The sequence below is a fragment of the Colobus angolensis genome, unplaced genomic scaffold (genome assembly GCF_000951035.1).
Source record: "Colobus angolensis palliatus isolate OR3802 unplaced genomic scaffold, Cang.pa_1.0 Scaffold7, whole genome shotgun sequence".
Lineage (NCBI taxonomy): Eukaryota > Metazoa > Chordata > Mammalia > Primates > Cercopithecidae > Colobus > Colobus angolensis.
This window is the reverse complement of record NW_012120709.1, coordinates 17,865,566-17,888,126: the sequence shown is the minus strand read 5'-3', so window position 1 is coordinate 17,888,126 and position 22,561 is coordinate 17,865,566. Positions and strand designations below refer to the sequence as shown.

General features: G+C 42.0%; 1 protein-coding gene across 2 annotated transcripts in view; it reads left to right on the top strand.

Moving 5' to 3' along the window:
• Positions 1 to 15,216, top strand: part of BTG4 (B-cell translocation gene 4) — a 52,422-nt gene extending 37,206 nt beyond the window's left edge. For both annotated transcript variants that reach the window (XM_011926704.1, XM_011926705.1), the window contains one exon: positions 15,061 to 15,216. In XM_011926704.1, the coding sequence (XP_011782094.1) occupies positions 15,061 to 15,070 (10 nt within the window). In that variant the 3' untranslated portion in view covers positions 15,071 to 15,216. The remainder of the gene's footprint in view (positions 1 to 15,060) is intronic.
• Positions 15,217 to 22,561: the final 7,345 nt, after the last annotated feature.

Sequence of the window (22,561 nt, the reverse complement as noted above, 5' to 3'; positions counted from 1 at the left end):
CCATAAGTAGAAAGCTGAAACTGGATCCTTTCCTTACTCCTTATACAAAAATTAATTCAAGATAGATTAGAGACTTAAATGTTAGACCTAAAACCGTAAAAACCCTAGAAGGAAACCTAGGTAATACCATTCAGGAAATAGGCATGGGCAAGGACTTCATGTCTAAAACACCAAAAGGAATGACAACAAAAGCCAAAATTGGCATATGGGATCTAATTAAACTAAAGAGCTTCTGCACAGCAAAAGAAACTACCTTCAGAGTGAACAGGCAACTTACAGAATGGGAGAAAATTTTTGCAATCTACTTATCTGACAAAGGGCTAATATCCAGAACCTATAAAAAACTCAATCAAATTTACAAGAAAAAAACAACCCCATCAAAAAGTGGGCAAAGGGTATGAACAGACCCTTCTCAAAAGAAGACATTCATACAGCCAACAGACACATGAAAAAATGCTCATCATCACTTGCCATCAGAGAAATGCAAATCAAAACCACAATGAAATACCATCTCACACCAGTAAGAATAGCAATCATTAAAAAATCAGGAAACAACAGGTGCTGGAGAGGATGTGGAAAAATAGGAACACCTTTACACTGTTGGTGGGACTGTAAACTAGTTCAGCCATCGTGGAAAACAGTGTGACGGTTCCTCAAGAATCTAGAACTAGAAATACCATTTGACCCAGCCATCCCATTACTGGGGATATACCCAAAGGATTATAAGTCATGCTGCTATAAAGACACATGCACACTTATGTTTATTGCGGCATTATTCACAATAGCAAAGATTTGGAATCAACCCAAATGTCCATCAGTGACAGACTGGATTAAGAAAATGTGGCACATATACACCATGGAATACTATGCAGCCATAAAAAAGGATGAGTTCTTGTCCTTTGTAGGGACATGGATGCAGCTGGAAACCATCATTCTCAGCAAACTGTCACAAGAACAGAAAACCAAACACCGCATGTTCTCACTCATAGGTGGGAATTGAACAATGAGATCACTTGGACACATGAAGGGGATCATCACACACCAGGTCCTATTGTGGGGGGAGGGGAAGGGATAGCATTAGGAGATATACCTAACATAAATGACGAGTTAATGGGTGCAGCAGACCAACATGGCACATGTATACATATGTAACAAACCTGCACGTTGTGCACATGTACACTAGAACTTAAAGTATAATAATAAAAAAAAAGAATTTTGGGTTTACAGCTCTTTTCATTCAGCATTAGAAAAATATTGTGCCACTTCTTCCTGGCTTCCTGGTTTCTGATGAGAAGCTTGCTGTCATTCCAGTTGTTTTTCCTCTGGTGGTAGAGTGTCATTTGTCTCTGGCTGCTTTCAAGATTTTTTTCCTGCTTTTTGTTTTCAGAAATTTAATTGTGATATGGTGGTGTGAATTTCTTTGGGTTTTCCTGTTTGGGATTCATTTAGCTTTTTAAATCTGTAGGGTTATGTCTCTTTCCAAATTTGGAAAGTTTTCAGCCATTCTCTGAGTATTATTTTTTTCAGTCTGCCCCTTTCTTTTCTCTTTCTGAGTCTCTGATTACTTGAATGCTCCATCTTTTGCTATAGTACCATGTGCCCCTGGTGCTCTATTCGTTCATTTCCTCAGTCTTTTTTCTCTTTTATTCAGATAAAATAATTTTGTTCTGTCTAAAAACATTGATGGTTTTTCCTCTATCCCTTCCATTTTACTGTTGAGCCTATCCACCAAGCTTTATATTTTAGTTTTTACATTTTTCATTTCTAAAACTTTCATTTAGTTCTGTCTTCTGTTTTTTTGCTGTGACTTTACCATTTGCTGCTGAGATTTATTTCATTTGTTTCAAGCATGTTCATAATTGCTTGTTGAAGCACTTTTCTGATGCTTCTTTAAAATCTTTGTCATAATTCTAACATCTTTGTCATATTGGTGTTTTAATCTGTTGATTAGGTTTTCTCCCCACTCTTTGCTTATCTTTCTGGTTTTTAGTATGATGAGTGATTTTTGATCCAAATCTGGACACTTTTGATATTATGAGACTTGGGATTTTATTTAAACTTTGTTTCAACTGGTTTCCTTTGACCCTATTCCAGTGGGGGAGAGAAGGGAGTGATGCTTTGCTACTTCCTAGTGGAAGCAAAAGTCCGGGTTTCCCTCTTGGCCTCCATTAATACCCAAGAAAGTGTCTCTCATTACTGCTGGACCGGTATGGGAGTTCTAGCTCCTTATGTGGCTTCCACTAACGCTGTGGCCAGGGTGGCCTCATTATCAATGGACAATAGCACAAGTCCTAACTCTCTACTTGTCCTCCTCTGATTCCACTACAGCAGGGAGGTGGTGGTGGTGGCAGCAGCGGGGAGGGGAGAGGTTATTACTGCCAGGTGTGGGGATGTCCAGACTTTCTATGTGGTTTCTACTGATACCATGAAGTGGAAGAGGGTTTGGATCTCCCCTGTGGTGATGAAAATTCCCAGCTGTCTGCTCGGTCTTCTCTCGTATCAACCCAGCAGGAGGTTGGGATGACTTGATCCATCCTGGCAAAGATGGAGCTCTAGACTCCCCATTCAACTTATGCTGGTGTGGGTGGGGCCAGTTTTTTCTTGCTGTTTTGCTAGTATATAGGATTTATTGTTAAAGTTTTCTTTTTTTGCTGCACTGTCCCTTTCCTGGTCGTTTGGCTAAAGAGCAGGCTTTTGTGGTCTCTTTTGGTCTGTTACCATTGGTGTTTATGGGTTGCTGGCTTCTTTATTTCCAAGTCTGGAATATACTATGGGGAAAGAAAATCTGTAGAACTCACTTCCATATCCTCCCTTGGAATCTGAGGTTCCCTAGCCAGTCTGCCTTCTTCTCTACACCTTTCAGAATCTTCTTTCTTTTATGTGTATTGCTCAGGGATTTTAGTTGTTCTTAGTGGGAGGAGTAGAGAAAAAATGCCTGTTCCATCTTCCTCAAAGATAGAATTCTTTTTTTTTTTTTTTTTTTTTTTTTTTTTGAGACGGAGTCTCGCTCTGTCGCCCAGGCTGGAGTGCAGTGGCCAGATCTCAGCTCACTGCAAGCTCCGTCTCCCGGGTTCACGCCATTCTCCTGCCTCAGCCTCCCGAGTAGCTGGGACTACAGGCGCCCGCCATCTCGCCCGGCTAGTTTTTTGTATTTTAGTAGAGACGGGGTTTCACTGTGTTAGCCAGGATGGTCTCGATCTCCTGACCTTGTGATCCGCCCGTCTCGGCCTCCCAAAGTGCTGGGATTACAAGCTTGAGCCACCGCGCCCGGCCAAAGATAGAATTCTATGTATCACTTTTGAAATAATAAATCTTAAGACAATTGAATATATTTTTGGATAAGGGTCTTTTTTGATAATAGTTGGTAAATACGGCTTCTACATTTATTGAGGTTTTCTTATCTGTTTTCTAGTCAGTGGGCTGTATGTGTGTGTACACAAGCTTGTTCCTTAAAGATAACTAGAATGTCAGTTTTAAAAAGAACTTGCTATTGATTTGATTCAGCAATAAAAACGCATAATGCAGCAGTAAGGAGAACATGATCCCTGTCTTGTAATCTGTGGCATTTCCATTAAAAAGCATGTGCTTACTAAAAGCCTGCAGCTGTTAGTGTATTAATGGAAATAAGATGGAGGGCCCAAGAAGTCAGCCAGGAAATTAATAGGATCATGTCCTGATAGATTCCTTGATCAGCCAAGAAGGAGGAATATAGAAAAAAGGTCTTTAAGTTCTGTACTACTTTTTCTTTGCCACCTCTCCCAGAGGCCCTGGACTCTTGGCTTAACTATCCTAAACAATTTTGTGTGTCAGGCTTAATTAATCTTCACTCTGCTTTCTGGGAAATACATTCCATAATTTATATGGGTAGCTAAATAAAGTTCTTGAAGACACATACCCAATATTAATCAAATCAAACTAAGACTTGCCTTCTTCTCAAAATACTAGAGTCTTTAATCTTATAAAGTTATGCATTGGTTTGAGGGTGTGCTCTGTTTAAGAATTCCCTGTTAATGGAATAAATGGGAGGACAGCTCCCTTATAGCCACTCTTATGGGCAATGACTATTTTACCATTTTATTAGTATCTGTGCCATGAAAGCACGATTTCAATCAAAATGGTAACTAGTGAGGTATTTTTAAGGCCGTCACATTTGGTACTTACCTGATGACTAATCTAACTATGTAAACTGAATTAAGATGACTAAGTAGCCAATTCTAACAACAAAAAAACTCAAAATAGAGGAGTTAGATATAGTGAGTTGATTCTGAGCAGATGTTCCTGGTGGCTTGATTTAAAAATCCTTGTTTAACTTAATTGTAAATCTTCTTTTCATGTTATTTCAGTGTTTTTATTTTATTTTCTTGAAAGTTATCTACCATTAGTATTTTCTTCAGTTGGATTGATAGCTAAATCCTCAGCCATGTATGAACGCCTTTTGATTACGACAAAAGACCTACAGAGCTAAAAATGTTGAATACCAGATGGACACTGAATTCATAAATTAGTTATCATTCATTATCTACCCAAATCAAGTTTTTAAAAAGAAAGTTTTAATTCTTTAATAGTCTATCTTCCTTGCATTGCTTAGGATACTTGTTAACAAATGTTTTATTGTGTGTGTGTGTGTGTGTGTGTGTGTGTGTGTGTGTGTGTGTGTGTGTGTGTGTATCTATTCTGGTACTTCTCTTGGTGCATGATATGGTTTAGCTGTGTCCCCAGCCAAATCTCACCTTGAATTGTAATAATCCCTATGTGTTAAGAGACCCTTCCTTGGGGTCGAGTGGAGTTGATTGAATCATGGGGGCTGGTTTCCCCCATACTATTCTCGTGGTGGTGAATAAGTCTCACAAGATCTGATGGTTTTATAAATGGGAGTTCCCCTGCACAGGCTCTTTTGCCTGCTGCCATGTAAGATGTGACTTTGCTCCTCATTTGCCTTTAGCCATGGTTGTGAGGTGTCCCCAGCCATGTGGGTCTGTGAGTCAATTAAACCTCTTTCCTTTGTAAATTACCCAGTCTCAAGCATATCTTTATTAGCAGCGTGAGAACAGATAAATACAGGGCACAATAAGATAATTATCCATGTAATTATCCATTACAAAGCATTGGCTTTGTAATCTGAGCAGGCTTTAGAGTTGAAGTGTGTATTTGGATTTTTTTTAACCTAAATTCATGTGATGGTGATGTTTCTCCTGATCAGCACTCCAAAACTTCACTTTCATATGACTGCTTATCTCTTTGTGGTGTTTCAACCAGGGCCTCCAAAATGAATTTTGTGTGATATGGCTTATATTTTAAGTACACCAAATATCTAGATCACCAAATATTGTATACAAATATCCATCTACTTTGTGATTCAGTAATAGACAACCTTAGCCTGACTGAATAATGACATATACAAGTTTTACATTCTTAGTTTTAGTCAATATATTTAATAATTATTTTAATAAGATATGTGATCTAATGATCTTTTAGTCACACTGAAAATTTTAGTCACAGTGAGCAGGGGTCCTCAACTTCTGTGGCAAATATTAGCCCCATTATATATACACCTAAAACTGAAATACACATTATTTATGTGATTTACCATGAATATTATAGATTTTCCAGTAATTCTTATCAGCTTCATCAGATGTTGTACTGATGTATTTAAGACCTTTTAATCATGCAGACTGAAATGGGATTACCATTTTCTTTCTAGATCTAAAAATAAAATGGAAAAAGATAAACATTATATGGTTATTTTTATAAAAAGACAGTCCACAAAATGGGGGAAATAGTTGCAGAATAAATAATTCCTACAAATCAACAAGAAAAAAAAAGAGTGAAAAATAAGTTGGTATTTTAAGCCCACATTTGCTTTATTCATCAATATTTTTTTTTATTATAATCCTTTGGGTATATCGCAACTTATTTTTCACTTTGATATTGGTGCTTTATTAAGTGATGCCATAGTTTCTGTCTCTTTTCCCTCTTACTTTAGAAAGAATTTTAAAATTGTGTTTGTATATAAGGTCGGTCTGGCATAGAATTTCTGAAAGTAACATTAATAGGGTTTCTAAAGAAGTTGTCAGAAAGACAAAATTAGATTTTCTGCGCACTTTCAGAGAAGGACTCTTTATGTTTGAATTTCAAAAAAGGCTTACATTTATTTTCTGTTGATTCCCTTGCATATCTACATAATTTAATCCTGTCTATTGTCCCAGATCTCTTATGGCTACTTTACCTGTTACCTTTCTTGGAATTTTGTTCTTTATGTTTTCCAGTTACCTTTGGACCAGAAGATATATGATATTTTTATTCATTTGTTTCAGTGTTTTAAAATAAGATTTGTTCGTTTTATCCATTCATTTCCTATTGTCATGTAGTTCTATTTTAACCATATATATGTAGTACTTTAAATACATTTTCTTATGTTATTATTTAACACAATAATAGATCCTTATCTAAATAAAAAAAAATAAGATGCTGATCAGGAATCCATGATTTGCTGCAATGAGCCTGCCTGCATGCATCTTGTAGGACTTATATTTTCTTTTCTTTTTTGAGACAGAGTCTGGCTCTGTCACCCAGGCTGAGGTGCAGTGGTCTGATCTCGGCTCACAGCAGCCTCCTCCTCCCAGGTTTAGGAGATTCTCCTGCCTCAGCCTCCCCAGTAGCCTGGATTGCAGGCATGTGCCACCACACCTGCCTAATTTTTTGATTTTTTTTTAAGTAGAGACAGGGTTTCACCATGTTGGCCAGGCTGGTCTCGAACTCCTGGCTTCAAGTGATTCACCCACCTCAGCCTGCTGAGGTGCTGGGATTACAGGTGTGAGCCACCATGCCCAGCCTGGACTTATATTTTCTAATCTTTTTAGGTCCAAACTTGTAATACGGGACTCATTGCTTAAGAGGCAGCTAGCTGGGCATGGTGGCTCATGCCTGTAATCCCTGCACTTGGAGGCTGAGACAGGTGGATCACCTGATGTCAGGGGTACATGACCAGCCTGGCCAACATGGTGAAACCCCATCTCTACTACAAATACAAAAGAATTAGCCGGTCATGGTGGTGGGTGCCTGTAATCGCATCTACTCAGGAGGCTCATGCAGGAGAATTGCTTGAACCCGGGAGGTGGAGGTTGCAGTGAGTCGAGATCACGCCACTGCACTCCAGCCTGGGCAACAAGAGCAAAACTCCGTTAAAAAAAAAAAAAAAAAAAAGAGGCAGCCAGAGTTATCCTTTTAAGAATCTAAGTTCAATTCCTCTGCTAACATACAAACAAGTTTAATTTACATTTTCGTCCTGATAAAACAAGTTCTGAGTACAAGACCTGGAGTTACCTGGTCCCAGGCCCTTCTCTGACCTCATCTTCTACCTCAAGTCCTCATTTTAGCCATTGCCTTCATGTGAAATGTTCTTCCCCTAGCTATACCAGTGGCTCCCATTCTCCAGCAAGCTGTCAAGTCTCAACGAGGTCTTCACTGATAACTATATACAACAGGGCAGCCCTGCACCCCATCACTCTTTGTTCCCTCAATTTGTTGCATTTATCTTTATGGGACTTATTCTAAACTGACACACTGTGTGTTTATTTGTACATTGTCTGATTCCCTTCTCCCAAGAGAAGCAAGCAATACAAGGGTACAGATTTTGATTGTTAATACAAACTTGAGTCCAGTGGGGAAAAAAAACAGTATGTGGCACATAGTCAATATCAATATATGTTTTATAAATGAATAAATATGAAGGAACCAAAAAAGAAAAAAAAAAAGGCACAATCTAATGGAAAATGGGCAACAGACTGGATTAGGCACTTTACAAGAGATGGTATCTAAATGGTATATCAACATGAAAGATGCTCAGTTTCATTGGTCATCAGGGAAATTTAAAACTACATTGAGATACCACACACCAGAAAAATGAAAACAGTAAAAAAGATGTAAAACACTAAGTGCTGATAGAAGCAGAAAGCAACCAGAACCCTTCACTGTTGGCAGCAGTAAATAGTTTGGAACTCTAGTTGGTAGTATCTGCTAACACTGAACATATCCGTGTCCTAAGACCCAGGATTTCTAGTCCTAAGTATGTACCTGGATAAATATAGTTATGTATCATCACTAGAAGGTGTGCAAGATTGTTTGTAATAATTCCAAACTGGAAAATACCCACATATGCATCAACAGTTGAATGAGTAAGTAGTAATGTATCCACACAATGGGATAGTTTACAGCAAAGAGAATGAACAAACTACACTACCTCCCACAATGTGGATGAATCTCAGAAAGTGGAACAAAATAAGCAATAAAGTAACTCATATCTTATGGTTCCATTTATATGAAGTTCATGAATAAGCAGAAACTATTGATGGTGTTTGAAGTCAGGATGGTGGTTACTCTGTCTTGGAACAAGTGACTAGAAGGAGGCATAAGCTGCTTCTGGAGAACTGGTAGTGTTCTATTTCTTGATCTGGGGCTGGTCATATGGGAGTATTCACACTGGACAACTTGTTGAGTTATACATTTATTTATTCACTTTTAAAGCTGTTATTTTAATAAAGGTTTAAAATTTTTCATCCCAGACACTGGCAGTAACTTTAAATAAAGTGGATTGGGGCCCAGGAGGAGTCAGTGCCTGGTTATTTCTCTAGGTTGCTAGTTTCTGATCTTGATCTTGACATGATAGGTCCCCACTGTGCATGAGGAAGATGAAGACTTTGGGGTTCTCTGTTTGCTAATATTATCCATTGACCTTACAAAATATTAGTGATGATTTGGAACCAAAACATTTGATTTTTAAAGATACCACATTTTAAGTTCTTAGGATTAAAAATACGCTTTTGTAAAACAGCAGTTGGTATCATTGTGGTATAGTGGAAGAAACCCTGAATGAGAAGACAGTGGACCCATGTTCTAGCTACTTTTTGTTCTCCTCCAGCTTGATGAATGGGGGCAAGTCTGATCCTCAGTTCCTTCTCTCTAGGATTAATATGTTACCTGCCTGAAGGGAAAGGGATAAACTATGCTTTAAACTGCATCTTTTTTTTTTTTTTTTACTATTTTCATTTTTCTGGTGTGTGGTATCTCAATGAAGTTTTAAATTTCCCTGATGACCAATGATCTATGCTCTCTTAGATCCTTTCTGAAATATAAGATCCACCCTCTGTTCATATTGGGGAAGCTCTTAAGGGAAGTGATGTCACTTGTTCATACCATCACTAATTTCCAACCTTTTATTCTGTTCAATTATAAATACGGCCCAAACACAATAATAAATAATAGTTGGCATATAGCTAATTGTTATCTTAATGCTATTGATCATAAGGGCATCTCACCTTATCTTCACTCCCAAATTGATTTCTTGGTTTTCTTAGGATTTGTTGTTCTGCGGCGAGGATGCTTTTTAGGAAATGTTCCATATTGGTGAAGAGCAGAAGATCTTTGTTTTTCTGAATATACTGTAGAGAATGTGGAAGACAGAGTTAATACTCTCATTACCATTTAAGTGCCCTTGGATCTTGTTAGCCAGAATGTGGACCTGAGAGCACTATGTACAATTTTGCTTTTAAATTAAAGCAATATCTCTTCATAGATGGTGGTTGCCAGAGGACAAACATTCCAGCTCCACAACTATTGCTATGTCTTAGGCAAGTTTGGTGGTTTTGTTTTTGTTTTTGTTTTTACACTTCTAGGCCTTGGTTTCCTCATCTATAAGTTAGAAATAAGAGTGGCTTCCACCTTATAAGAGCATGAGAAGATTAAATGAGATCATGTATGTAAAACTCTCAATCATAACATGGCATGTGGCACATGGCAAGCATGTAATAAATGCTTGCTATTATCTGTCTTATAGTTAGCTCAGGTAGATTGTGGTTTCGGTATATTGCATCAGGGCCCATATACATCTGCTTGTTCATTAACACGGTAAATACATCTCAAGCCTGCTGTGAGCCTGGCACATGGCCTACATCAGGAAATGAAACAAACATCTCTGCCCTCGTGGAGCTTACATTCTAGCTGAGGAGGGAAAGTAATAACAAGTGCAAGTAAATTATGTAGTGTGTTAGGAAAGGATATAGGAAAAATTCAGGGAAAGCTGCTGAGTAGGGGGAAAAGAGTGGCAAATTAAGATTGGATAGTCAGGATAGGCCTTATTGAGAAGGTGATATTTGAACAAAGATGAGAAGGAGGTAAGGGAGTCAGGGGTAGACCAGGATTGGCACTATTTTGGGATGAGTAATTCTTTGCTCTGGGAGCTGTCCCATGCATTGTAGGCTGTTTAGCAGCATCCCTGACCTCTACCCACTAGTTGTCAGTGGCAACCCCCTCCCCTGAGTCACGACAATCAAAAACATCTCCAGATATTGCCAAATATCCCATGGGGGACCAAAATTCCTCCTGGTTGAGAAACACTGCCCTAGGGGAAAGAGTATTCCAGACACAGGGAACCCTTGGGAGCAGTGTCCCCAGTGTGCTTGAGCAGTGAGGAGGAAAGTGTGGTTGGAGTTTAGTGAATGAGGGAAAGGGTAGTAGGTAAGAGAGTGAGATATAAGGCCTCATATCAATATTATTTGGCTTTTGCTCTGAGTGAATTGGGGAGATACAGCAGATTTTGAGCAGATCCAATTTCCATTTTAAAAGGATCACTTTTCTGTGTTGAGAGTAAGCTGAGGAGAAACAAGGGTGGACACGAGGAAGCCATTAGTAAGTATTATAGTAATCCAGGCAAGAGGCAATGGTGGCCTTTGCACAAGGGTGGTATTGTAGTTGATGAGCAGTGGTCAGATTCTGGATATGCTCTGGAGGTAGAACAACAGGATTTCCTGATGGATTGGTTGTGGGTGTGTGTAACAGATGAGTTTCAAGGATGCTTTTGCTTGAAAAACCTGAAGAATAGAGTTTCCATCAGATGAGATGGGGGAAGGTTTTGGGTGGACCAGGTTTGGAAAGAAATTAAAAATTGGGTTTTGGACATGTTGAGTTTGAGACAGTCAAGTGGAGATGGCCAATAAACAGTTGGAGGTATGAGTTAGAGAATTGGGGCTGAAGATAGAAATTTGAGGGTCATTGACATATAGATGAGATTTAAAGCTAGAAGACTAAAAGAGACCTCCAAGGACAGAAAATATAAACTGGAGAAGGGGACAGGACTAAGTCCTGGCCCTCTAACATTAAGAGGCCAGAGAAAAGAAGGGGGATCAGCAACGAAGACTGAGAAGGAACAATCAGAGAAGTAGGAGGAAAACCAGAGGAGGCCAGTGTCTTGGGAGCCAAATGAAGAAAATACGTCAAGGAGGAGAATGTGGTCAGATATGTCAAATGCTGCTGATGGATGAGCACAGGAAATGGACTGTTCTCTGTGATTTGTGGAAATTGGGGTCTAACAGAATTCTGTGGTCTGGATGACTAACATCATTATCAAACCCACAAAATAAATCTGTCTTAGTAACTAATAGAGATTCAATGATGGAGATATGTGTATGGGACAGTTAGCAGGAATCGGGAAGTCTAGAATCTAGTCTCAGATCCACCACTACAAATAGCTTTATAACTTTGGGCAAATTCCTTATCTTCTTTTTCAATAATGTAGCTAAAAGTATAGGCACTACCTACTCTGCAGGATTGCTGGGTGGATCAAGTGACACTAGATATAAAAGTGGCTTTGAAAATTGTAGTTTGATATAAATATTGAAACATGATATGCTCCTGTTCATAAGAATGAACTGACCTTTAGTGCAGGATGATCTTTTTCTTATCATATACTTAAATTTTATGATTTTTATTTTTAATAGTTAAAATCTGAGATATTTTCAAAAAAGTGTTTTATTGTATTTTTTGAGATAGGATCTCACTCTGTTGCCCAGGCTAGAGTGCAGTGGTGTGATCATAGCTTACTTCAGCCTTAGCTTCAAACTTCTGTGTTCAGGGGATCCTTCTGCCTCACCCTCCTGAGTAGCTGGGACTACAGGTATGTGCCACCATGCCCAGCTAATTTATTTTTATTTTTGGAGAGATGGGGTCTCACAGTGTTGCCCAGGCTGGTCTCAAACTCCTGGGCTCAAGCGATCTTTCTGCCTCAGCCTTCCAAAGTGCAGGGATTACAGGTGCGAACCACTGCACCTGGCAAAAGTGCTTTAACAAGATCTTAAAAATATAATTATCAAGCTTGCACAGAAAACAGCACACCATAAGTTTGGGTAAACAAGGTGCCACTTGGGCATCTAAACTTAATATGAGTCACAGTTTTACAGATGGGATTCTGCTTAATTATTGATAATATGTTAGAGAGACATGAAGTTAGCTCACATTTGTACTCCTTATGACTCAGTCATGTAACTACTGTCTGCTCTGTAGAATAGGATTTTAAAAATATTGTCATGAGGTCAGATGCCATGGCTCATTCCTATAATCCCAGCACTTTGGGAACACTGAGGCAGGTGGATTGCTTGAGCCTAAGAGTTCAAGACCAGCCTGGGTAACCTGACAAAACCCTGTATCTACAAAAAAATATGAAAATTTGCTGGAATGGTGGCATGCACCCGTTCAGAAGGGTGAAGTGGGAGGATCGCTTAAGCTCAGAAGGTCAAGGCTGCAGTGAACTGTAGTGGCATCACTGCACTCCAGCCTGGGCAGCAGAGCGAGACCCTGTCTCAAAACAAAAAATATTGTCATATGTGGCTTGAGGTCAGAAATATCTGAATACACTGAGGCATTTACTCTGTGAAGAGGTCCATTTTAGTCAAGGCCATGTGATACATGTGATAAAGTTAGTTACCTCTTCTAGTGATTCTGGCTCCAAGGGAGATGCATGCTTCATTTCAATGAGTTTAGACAGAAGATCTCTTTCTCTGTCAGAGATGGGCTGCTCTTCCAGCAGGATAGCACTTATGCTTTAGTCCAGTTTTCTGTCCCTGGAAACTGCTGACATTCTCAGTGTGATAGAGAATGCTTCCCTGAAATAGGCCTCCAGGCCCTTGGTCAAGGGAAGAGAAGGCGAGGGAGACAGATCAGTAGGACTTCTAGACAACTGCTATTAAAGCTTTAAAATAATAGCTGAAAGAAAAATGAGGCTTGAGAGTTCTCATCTTCACTTGCCCTCACCATGGGTTATCATTGTCTTTAGCAGTTCTGGTGCGGTTTACGTGTGAACTGTTAAACAGCCACAGAAAGCTGAGATGCTATGCTCATAGGAAAACCACTTCCGTGAATCAGTGGTACGTGCATTTTGTCATATGCTGCCACAGGAAATCTGATTAGGAAAATCCTCTTCTTGGCCAGGCAGGAGGAACCAAAGGCCACAATGGGACTCCAGTAGATTTGAAATGTTGCAAAGCCTAAAGCATTTATTCTCCTGGGGAACAGGGTCTGAGTCACAGAGAAAGAGAAGCAAAATGCCCTGTACATGTTATAAATACCTCATAAAATGACCCCAGAAAGGCAGGGTCGGAGTCCTGGTGGGGCTCGCCAGCAGTGATGTGGGCCAGGCAGCGGATCAGCAGCAGAACAAAGCTTCCCACAGAGGCCAAACACTCTCTCCTAATGAACAGTGTGTTTTCAGCACTCTGAGAGGAGAAAACACCTAAACACTGAGATGTCCGCCCCTGGGAACATTCCCACTGCTTCTTTCTTTCTCAAGGTTTATGGCACATGGTCCAAAACAAGACTCTCTGGCCCTAATGGAAATTTACTGAAGGGAAGATTCAGATGACCAGGGAAAAATTGTTTGAGTTCAGCTCTCTGAATAAGTCATTTGCTCCATTGTCTCCCAATTTTTCCTACTGTCTCCATCTTATAGAAAACAAACTTAGAAATTCAGAGTTGCTTGTGTATCTGTTTTTATCAATATCCTCCAATCACTGTTTCCTTAGGTAGTGATTTTTAAACTTGTGTGTAATAAGAATCACAAGAGGGTGATTCTGTTCTCGAGACCCATCCGCAAATTCCTGGTTCTGTGGGGTCTATGTACTTCCATTTTTCCCAGGTTCCCCAAGTGGTTGGTACAGGAGGTCTAAGGACCATAGTTTGAGAATCACTGCCTTAGAGGGCTCTCAAGACTTTCTTCATCTTCCATGCCTTTATTGTAATCAAGTTTTCAAATCACCTCTCTTGCCTATTGATTTGAAATAACTCTCCTGTTCATTCTCTTAAGGGACAGTTGGTTGGCATGAAAAAACTTTTAGGTAGTTTGGAATCAGACAATCTTCCTTTGACTCAGCTGTGAGTGGCAGCCGCATAGACTCATGGTTATAAGAATGAGTTTTTGGTGTCAAACACACCTGGGCTTGAGTCTTAACTCTTGCTAACTCTGTGATCTTGGGGAAGTTCCTTGGCCTCTCTGAGCCTCAATTTCCTAATTTTTAAAACAAAGATAACAAAAGTACCCCATAGTGTTGTGAGTTATAAATGAGACCATGCCTGCAAGGCAGCCGGCTGAATTCCTGGCACACGGCACTTGCACCACAACTTGAGTTTGTTTACCCATCCATAAAATGGGATTAAATTCTCATCTATTTCATTGAGTTGTTTGAGGATCAAGTGAAATAATGTGTAGAGAGTGCCATATGTGAGTATTTTCTGGTTTTATTAAATCCCCCAACAACCTACTAGTCAAATATAAACCTTTTTCTAATCCTCCAGTATTGATGAGCAGTTTCGTCTCTCAGAATTGTTTAGCAATAGACTGTCATCAGTGTTTAAGGCAGATACCAGCAAGGCACTTCCAGTCTACATATCTGAAGAACTGCCAGGACAGGAACAATTTAGATCCTTTTCTGTAGAAAGATGCTGATTGTGCAGGAATTCCTGAAGCTGGAACCATGACTCTTACAGGAAATACCAGCCTGGAACCTCTGGCTTTGATAATGACAGAGATCTATTAATGGGTACCAAGCTATTATGCTTCTCTGGGCACAAGCCAGAACATATTCATTTTACTGATTAGAGAAAGCTCTTACACTGTGACATTTTTTATGCCTTAGCTAAATTACTTATTTCCAGGAGGGAATAAAATATGTCAGGATTTTAGAAAAAAAATTATAAAATTTGTTCTTTTTGCTTTCATTTATCTGTACTGGACCCTAGAATTTTATAACCCTCATCTGGGAATGAATTTGCAGCACCTGATAGAGGAAGGCACCTTGGAAGGCACTGCCTTGGGCTTCCATGGCAGGAAGATGAGAAGCAACCTTCAGGGTGATTTCTGGAGCCTGAAAAGAATAAAAAACAAAACCAAAGCTATCCTTTTGCTAAAAAGTTCTCATACATCTTAGCTATGTAACATCAGCCAAATTGATGAGAAGTAAATGCATTGGGGCATTAATTTAAATTGCAACAGGGTAAGTAGGCTTAGTATACAGGAAAATGGAAAGAGTATTTAACTGCATATTTAATATTTATGCTAAATATGACAATCAATTTACTACTTTTCTAAATAGAGGTTGACTAGACTAGAGGGCTCTTGAGCCATAATGCTTGGATTTTAACCTTGGCTCTGCCTTTTTGGCTGTGTGATCTTGGGTAAGTTTATTTAACCACCCCATCTCCTCTGCTCAATTTTAAAATAGAAAAATAATAGTATCTGTGTCATAGGGTTTTTTTGAGGATTATGTGAGTTAATTAATGGAAATTATTAGAATACTTTCTGGCATGTAGAAAGTGACTAATTCATTCTACCTGTGGTTAATATCATTCGAGAGATTAGACTTTAGTTTGGTAAAATAACTCCCATCAATCCCCTTAAGGGAGATACTAGAAAGTTTGCTGTTCCAGGTGCTTAATCCTAGGGAATATCTGCCATCTCAAAGACTTCTTCCTGGCTACCCTGACCTTCTAGGCTCCATGAGTAACTGTTCCATAGAGAGGCCAGAAACAAGACTTACATGAAGCTGGGGGATGAGGAGGTGCAGAATGGAGAGGCCATACTGGTAAACCACAAACTCCCTGGCAGAAAGGTCAATGGGTTGCACAGTTATCAACTCTTCCTTCTGCACTGTCTGAGGTTTTGGAAGATCCTGCAAAGAGCTCTTTGGGTCTACAGAGATCAGGAGAAACCAGTAATAATTTCACTAACTTTTCTGTACAATAACGATATGTTAACAACACAACTCAATTTAGGAAAAGGTTTATTGCAACCATCTATCATCCATCCACCCATCCATCCATCCTCCTGTGCTATATATGCGTCATGCTACAGGCTCTTCTGTCCATCTTTATGGAAAAAAAGATTGAGTTTCAGTCAATAGGAACAGAGGGGCAAGGACAGAATGAGGGTCCACAGAAGATGGCAACAGATTTTCTTCTTCTATTTCCTTGAGTTGCTTGGAGCATTAAATGTAACGTACTCAGAACAGTGTCTAGTACATAGTAAACATTCAGCAAATGTTAACTATATTTAAGATTCTTACTTCCCTACAGTATTGTCTGTAATGGGCCTTGAGTATTTAAAATTTCTATTGTCTTTTTATTGTTCTTGAGAGAACAGTAAAGAATAGATTGGTAGCAAAGTTTAGGGAAGACTGCTGAAGTAGCAGTCAGAAGACCTGTGTTCTGGCCCAGGTTCTGTAAGACCCCAAGAAAGTCACTAAACTTCTTTGAGCATCAGTTCTCATCTATTAAAAAGTAATTAATAGTCTTCTACTATCTTCTAGAACTAGAATATATAAACAAGATAATGTATATAAAATTACTCTCAAAATTATAAGGCCTGTATAATGGCAAGACAAAGAAGGTTGAAGGGGGCTGGGAACCCTTAAAGGAGAGTCCATCTCCCTGCCATTCCCTTCCTAGTTTCACCCAAAGAAGGGAGGAATTAATAATGAGATTGGTCAAGTTCTGGAGTCAGTAAACTTTTTTCTGGAAAGGGCCAGATAGCAAGTATTTTAGGCTTTGTTAGCCAAGACCCAAAATTAGGGTTCAAAGTTAGTGTTCCCTATCCTCATGGTAGAAGTGTGGCCTCATTCTCCTACAAAGCCTTCTCTTGCTTCTCTGGTCCAGAAAAGCAAGTGCTCTTCCCTCCCGAGAACTCACCAAAATGTGTTACCTGCTCTTTTGGCACTGCCTTTATAGTGTTGAACAAGTTTTCATATGAGGAAGCAAGTGAAGAGTGCAAGGTCTGGGGAAGGACTCTTTGGGATTGGATTCCAGCTGAACTACTCACTAGCAATATGATCTTTGAATACTTTCTTGACCTATCCAGGAGCTTCAGTTCCCTCATCTATGATAAGTAATAGTTCCTACTTTACTGGCTTGTTGTAAAAAGTAAATGAGTTAATACATCTAAAGAGTTAGAATAGTATGTGGCATATTATAAAGCACTCCATAAAAATTTTATTCTTCTTTTGTCATTTTTTCTCTAACCATTTTAATATGTAAAATCTTTCTTAGCTTGTGGACCATGCAAAAACAGGTAGCAGGTTGGAGTTGGCCTGTGGGCCACAGTTTTGTGCTTCCCTGCTCAAATTCAGGGGTGTTCATGGTGCTGTGCTTACCTGGAGCCTGCATTGTGGTCTACTGAAAGGCACACATTCATTTTCTGTTACTTCCACTTGGGAGGTGTGTGAGTTGAAGCAGACCTGGCTCTTCAGGTTAGGCAAGCCACGTTCTCTCTTGACTTCCAATTCCAAGGCGTGGTATTGGTAAAGTGATTTGGGGTCCCTTTGGGGAGCAAGGTCTTCTCTTCGTTCATTTCCTCTGTTTTTCTCCCTTTTAGTTTTTTGCCTTTCCTGCCTCACAACTTTACATTAGCTCCTTCTAACATGTGGCTGGCTGATAGAGGGTGAAGTCCCAAGATTTAGATTCAGTGTTTGGTGGGGAAGGCAGGGAGCCTTTGGAAATCCCCTTTTGGAAATTTGCCTAGTTATAGTCATAAGGGTACTTTGATTGCTATTTGTTATTCCTTATTTGGGAAAATCACTTGGGGAACTTTAGTGTGGGGGTAGAGAGAAAGAGATGTTTGGCAAGGCAGGATTCTAACATTCCTAGATCCCGGGGGTTACCCCATCATATACCTTCAGTGCCTCCTGTGAGAATCCCAAACAGGAGCTACAGGGGAAAAGGAAGTTACCTGGTTTGTGATATACTTGTTCTTGCAGTTTAGCTTTTTCCTTGTGAGCTTGGGACCAGATGTCTGCTTTCTTCATGATGGAGAAGAATGGTGAAGTCCAGATGACATCAGCTTTATCATATCCGAACAGAGGGGAATAAAATAGTTATTAGGGCAAGGGCCTAGGGTTGTGGCCAAAGCCAAAAGGAACCAGCTGTAGCATTGGGTGTGACAGGCAGCCTCTAAGATGGCCCCAGTGACCCCCTAATGTGTATCCATGCCCTTGAGTAATTCCCTCCGCTTGCATGTGGATTGGATCTAGTGGTTCATCCAAATGAATAGAACACAGCAAAAGTGATGGGTTGTTATTTCTGAGATTAAGAGTCAAAAAGACTGTGGGGCTGGGCACGGTGGCTCACGCCTGTAATCTCAGCACTTTGGGAGGCTGAGGCGGGTGGATCACTTGAGGTCAGGAGTTCAAGACCGGCCTGACCAACATGGAGAAATTTAACAATACAAAAAAATTAGCTGGGCATGGTGGTGTACACCTGTAATCCCAGCTACTTGGGAGGCTGAGGCAGGAGAATCACTTGAACCCAGGAGGCGGAGGTTGCAGTGAATGGAGATTGCGCCACTACACTCCAGCCTGGGTGACAGAGAGAGACTCTGTCTCAAAAAAAGACATTGGGCCGGGCGCGGTGGCTCAAGCCTGTAATCCCAGCACTTTGGGAGGCCGAGACGGGCGGATCACGAGGTCAGGAGATCGAGACCATCCTGGCTAACACGGTGAAACCCCGTCTCTACTAAAAATAGAAAAACAGAAAAACTAGCCGGGCGAGGTGGCGGGCGCCTATAGTCCCAGCTACTCAGGAGGCTGAGGCAGGAGAATGGCGTAAACCCAGGAGGCGGAGCTTGCAGTGAGCTGAGATCTGGCCACTGCACTCCAGTCTGGGCGACAGAGCGAGACTCCGCCTCAAAAAAAAAAAAAAAAAAGACATTGGCTTTCACTTTGCTCGCCCTCTCTCACTCCCTGGCCTGCTTGCTCTGAGAGAAGCAGGCTGCCATGTTGTGAGCTGCCCACGAAGTCCTTGTGGCAGGAATTGTTGTCTCTAGCCAACAGCCTGCAAGGACTTGAGGTCTGCCAAAAGTCATAAGAGTGAGCTTGGAAGTGAATCCTCCAGCAGTCAAGCCTTGAGATGACTGCAATCCTGGCCCACACCTTGATTGTAGCTTGTGGATACCCTGGGCTGGAGGCACCCAGCTAAGCTGCACCCAGATTCTTGGCCCAAAGACACTATGAGAAAATAAATGTCATTTTAAGCCATCAGATTTTGGGGTCATTTCTTACAGGGCAATCAATAACTAATGCATTGGGTTCCTCTAATGTTCTTCCTAAAGAACCTACTGGGGTGTAATCCCAGCACTTTGGGAGGCCGAGACGGGCGGATCACGAGGTCAGGAGATCGAGACCATCCTGGCTAACACTGTAAAACCCCGTCTCTACTAAAAAATACAAAAAACTAGCCGGGTGAGGTGGCGGGCGCCTGTAGTCCCAGCTACTCGGGAGGCTGAGGCAGGAGAATGGCGTAAACCTGGGAGGCGGAGGTTGTAGTGAGCTGAGATCTGGCCACTGCACTCCAGCCCGGGTGACAGAGCAAGACTCCGTCTCAAAAAAAAAAAAAAAAAAAAGAACCTACTGGGGATACACACCTATGGTGCTGGGAACTCTAAGTGTAGCATTAGGACCTATCAAAACATGGCCAGGACTGGCAGCAGAAGGCAACGCTGGAACAGGGACAAGTCTGACCTATTTCTAACCTCTTATCCTCCAGCCCTGGAGCTCCTACTAGCGCTGCAGTGAGCTGCTTCAGGAATGGGATCAACAGGGGGCAGGCAGCAGCCTGGTCCCTGAGAGAAGTGGTGACTGTTCCATAGAATATGTCTCCAGGGTAATTCTCCAAACACACAGGGGTTCCTGAGGCAATCATCTAGGATGAAATAGTCAGCACTGAGTTCTGTGCTTGGTCCTCACCTGTCCCACGTGGTTGCCTTGGGAGTCTCTTTCTGAGGCCCCCTATCAAAGACAGAAATACAGATCTCCTCAGCCAAGTCCAGTCCAGGGATCAGTACCTGGGTGTGCAAGAGCTGGAGGTGGCTCCACTTCCGTCGGTACTGCAGCTGACCCAGGGCCCTAGCCAGGAAGTTCTGTCACTCCCTCACCACCCCCTGAAACTCATCAGAGAGATGCTGAACCACCTAGAACACAGGGAAGGTAATGGTCAAGTTAAGATGAGCCTTCTTTCTCTTCACGCTCCATGGTTCCTTCTGGCATATCCATGGTTCCTTGAGCCCACCTACCCCTGTATATTACATTGCCCCGAAGAGCCACATCTGATGACATGGGAGGATGTACTCATCACATGCGGGTTGCCTTGTCAGCCTCAGAGCCTCACCTTCCTGGGATGGTTCCAGACCTGTGGGCTCTGATTCCTGCTTTGCTGCAGCCGCATCTCCTCCTCCTGGCCCTGCAGCCGGCGAGCAGCTTGCCTAAGCTTTTCTGCTACCTGCGCTAAACTCTGCAGGAACTTCCGCACACCCAGCACCACCTGTGCCTCCTGTTCCCACTCTTCTGTGTCTGCTGCAAATGGCAGAGAAAAGTGCCACATGGCAGCGACCACCACCAGGGGTAGGGAGGAAAAGAAACAACAATAGATTATCGGAGTCAGGGGAACCTGCCAGGTAAGAGCCAGGGCCTGATGGAGCTCAGGAGAGCCTAGCACATTCAGAGGGCAGGAGGAGCTCCCCCCTGGGCAGCGATCTGTGGTGATGCACTCCCCAGAGGTTTCTGCTGTGGGGATCTGAGCCTAGGAGATGCTTTCCCACCTTGAGAGAGCAGGCCCCGCTCGGCTGCTGTGTGTGCTCAGAGCCCTGGCTCTTCTCTCCGTCTCCTGCAGGCAGCGGGACTCAAGGGCCCGGCAGGCCTCCTCTGCAGCCCCCAGCTATGTAGGACAGAAGGGACAAAGGAATGGGCCTCAGAGGGGAAGGTAGGAGCTCTGGGTGGGGCTCCTGTTGGCTCCTCCTCCCCTACCTCCGTCCTGCTTCGATACTTAGGGGTGACTGGAATCTTGGGCCTGGGGCTGGGGAATCTTGGGACTGTGTCTTCTCTGAGATGGGTTTCATTCCCATGGTTAGGGGAGAAAAGGACTCCAAACTTTCAAAAAGAAAATGTGCCATCTTGGCAGATGGGTGGGGACCATGAGGTGGTGCCTCTGGGCCTCACCTGCTGCTCGGCGCCATTTCCTGCCATGAAGTGGAGCTCCTGGCTCAGGTGCCCCAGGTGTTCCAGTAACCGCTCCTCCTCCTGTTCCTGGTGGCACCAGTACTGCTCCCGGGCTCTCAACTCCTGCTCCAGGACGTCCAGCTACAATATCCAGCCTGTTTAGGGCTTACTGGCTTTTTCTGTTCATGGTACTACGTGGTCTGGCTGTAGATCCCCAAAGCTTCACAGGGTAATGGCCCTCCCCGACCTCGGGTATCCATGACTAAACTTGGTGAGGCCATCAACTTGGTTTTACTTTTATTTTTATTTTTATTTTTTTTGAGATGGAGTCTCGCATTGTCGCCGAGGCTGGAGGGCAATGGCGCAATCTCGGCTCACTGCAACCTCTGCCTCCCAGGTTCAAGCAATTCTCCTGACTCAGCCTCCTGAATAGCTGGGATTAAATGTACCTGCCACCACACCAGGCTAATATTTTCGTAGAGATGGGGTTTCATCATGTTGGCCTGGCTGGTCTTGACCTCCTGACCTCAGGTGATCCTCCCACCTCTGCCTCCCAACAACATGGTTTTAGCTAGAAAAATAACCATACATTTTCTTCAAGCTCCCTGATTCTTCCCTCCCTCCTGGTGACACCTGCTCCAGAGTTCCCCCTGCCTCCTGCCACCACCCTTCTCTTAGGAAGTCCAAAGGAAAAAGGCACATGGCGGCAGGAAATTGTTCTCACCCCCCTCATATCATGAAGACATACTGACCTGTGAAACAGTGGTGTCAGGGCTAGAATTGAAATTTCTTGGCTTCTAACAAGAACCTTTTATTTATCGCATACCTTTTATCACAGTTTCTGAAATGTAACTAGACTGAGAATGTACGGGGGGCCCTAAATCATTTTCATTTTGGTGGAGATCTGCCAATGGCTGAATTACTGCAATAACCTCCTGACGGGGCTTCCTGCGCTAGTCTGGCCCCAGTCCCATCCATCCTCCGCACAGCTGCCAGGGAGAGCTTTCTAGAATGCTGACTGTACATACACATACATAAACATAAAAATAAATGGGAGGAGGTGTGCCAACTTGTGAAGTGGCTGGGTTTGTTGGGAGAGATTGGGGGAGAGGTAAGGAGTGCCTAGATGGGGATGCCATGGGGGTGTTGACTGTGGATGGAGGGAGAGGAATGGCAGGAAATGGGCAGGAAAGTTTTTGCTTCTTCATTGACATACTTTACAAATCTATGAGTAACTTACATTTTGTATTGTTTCATATTTT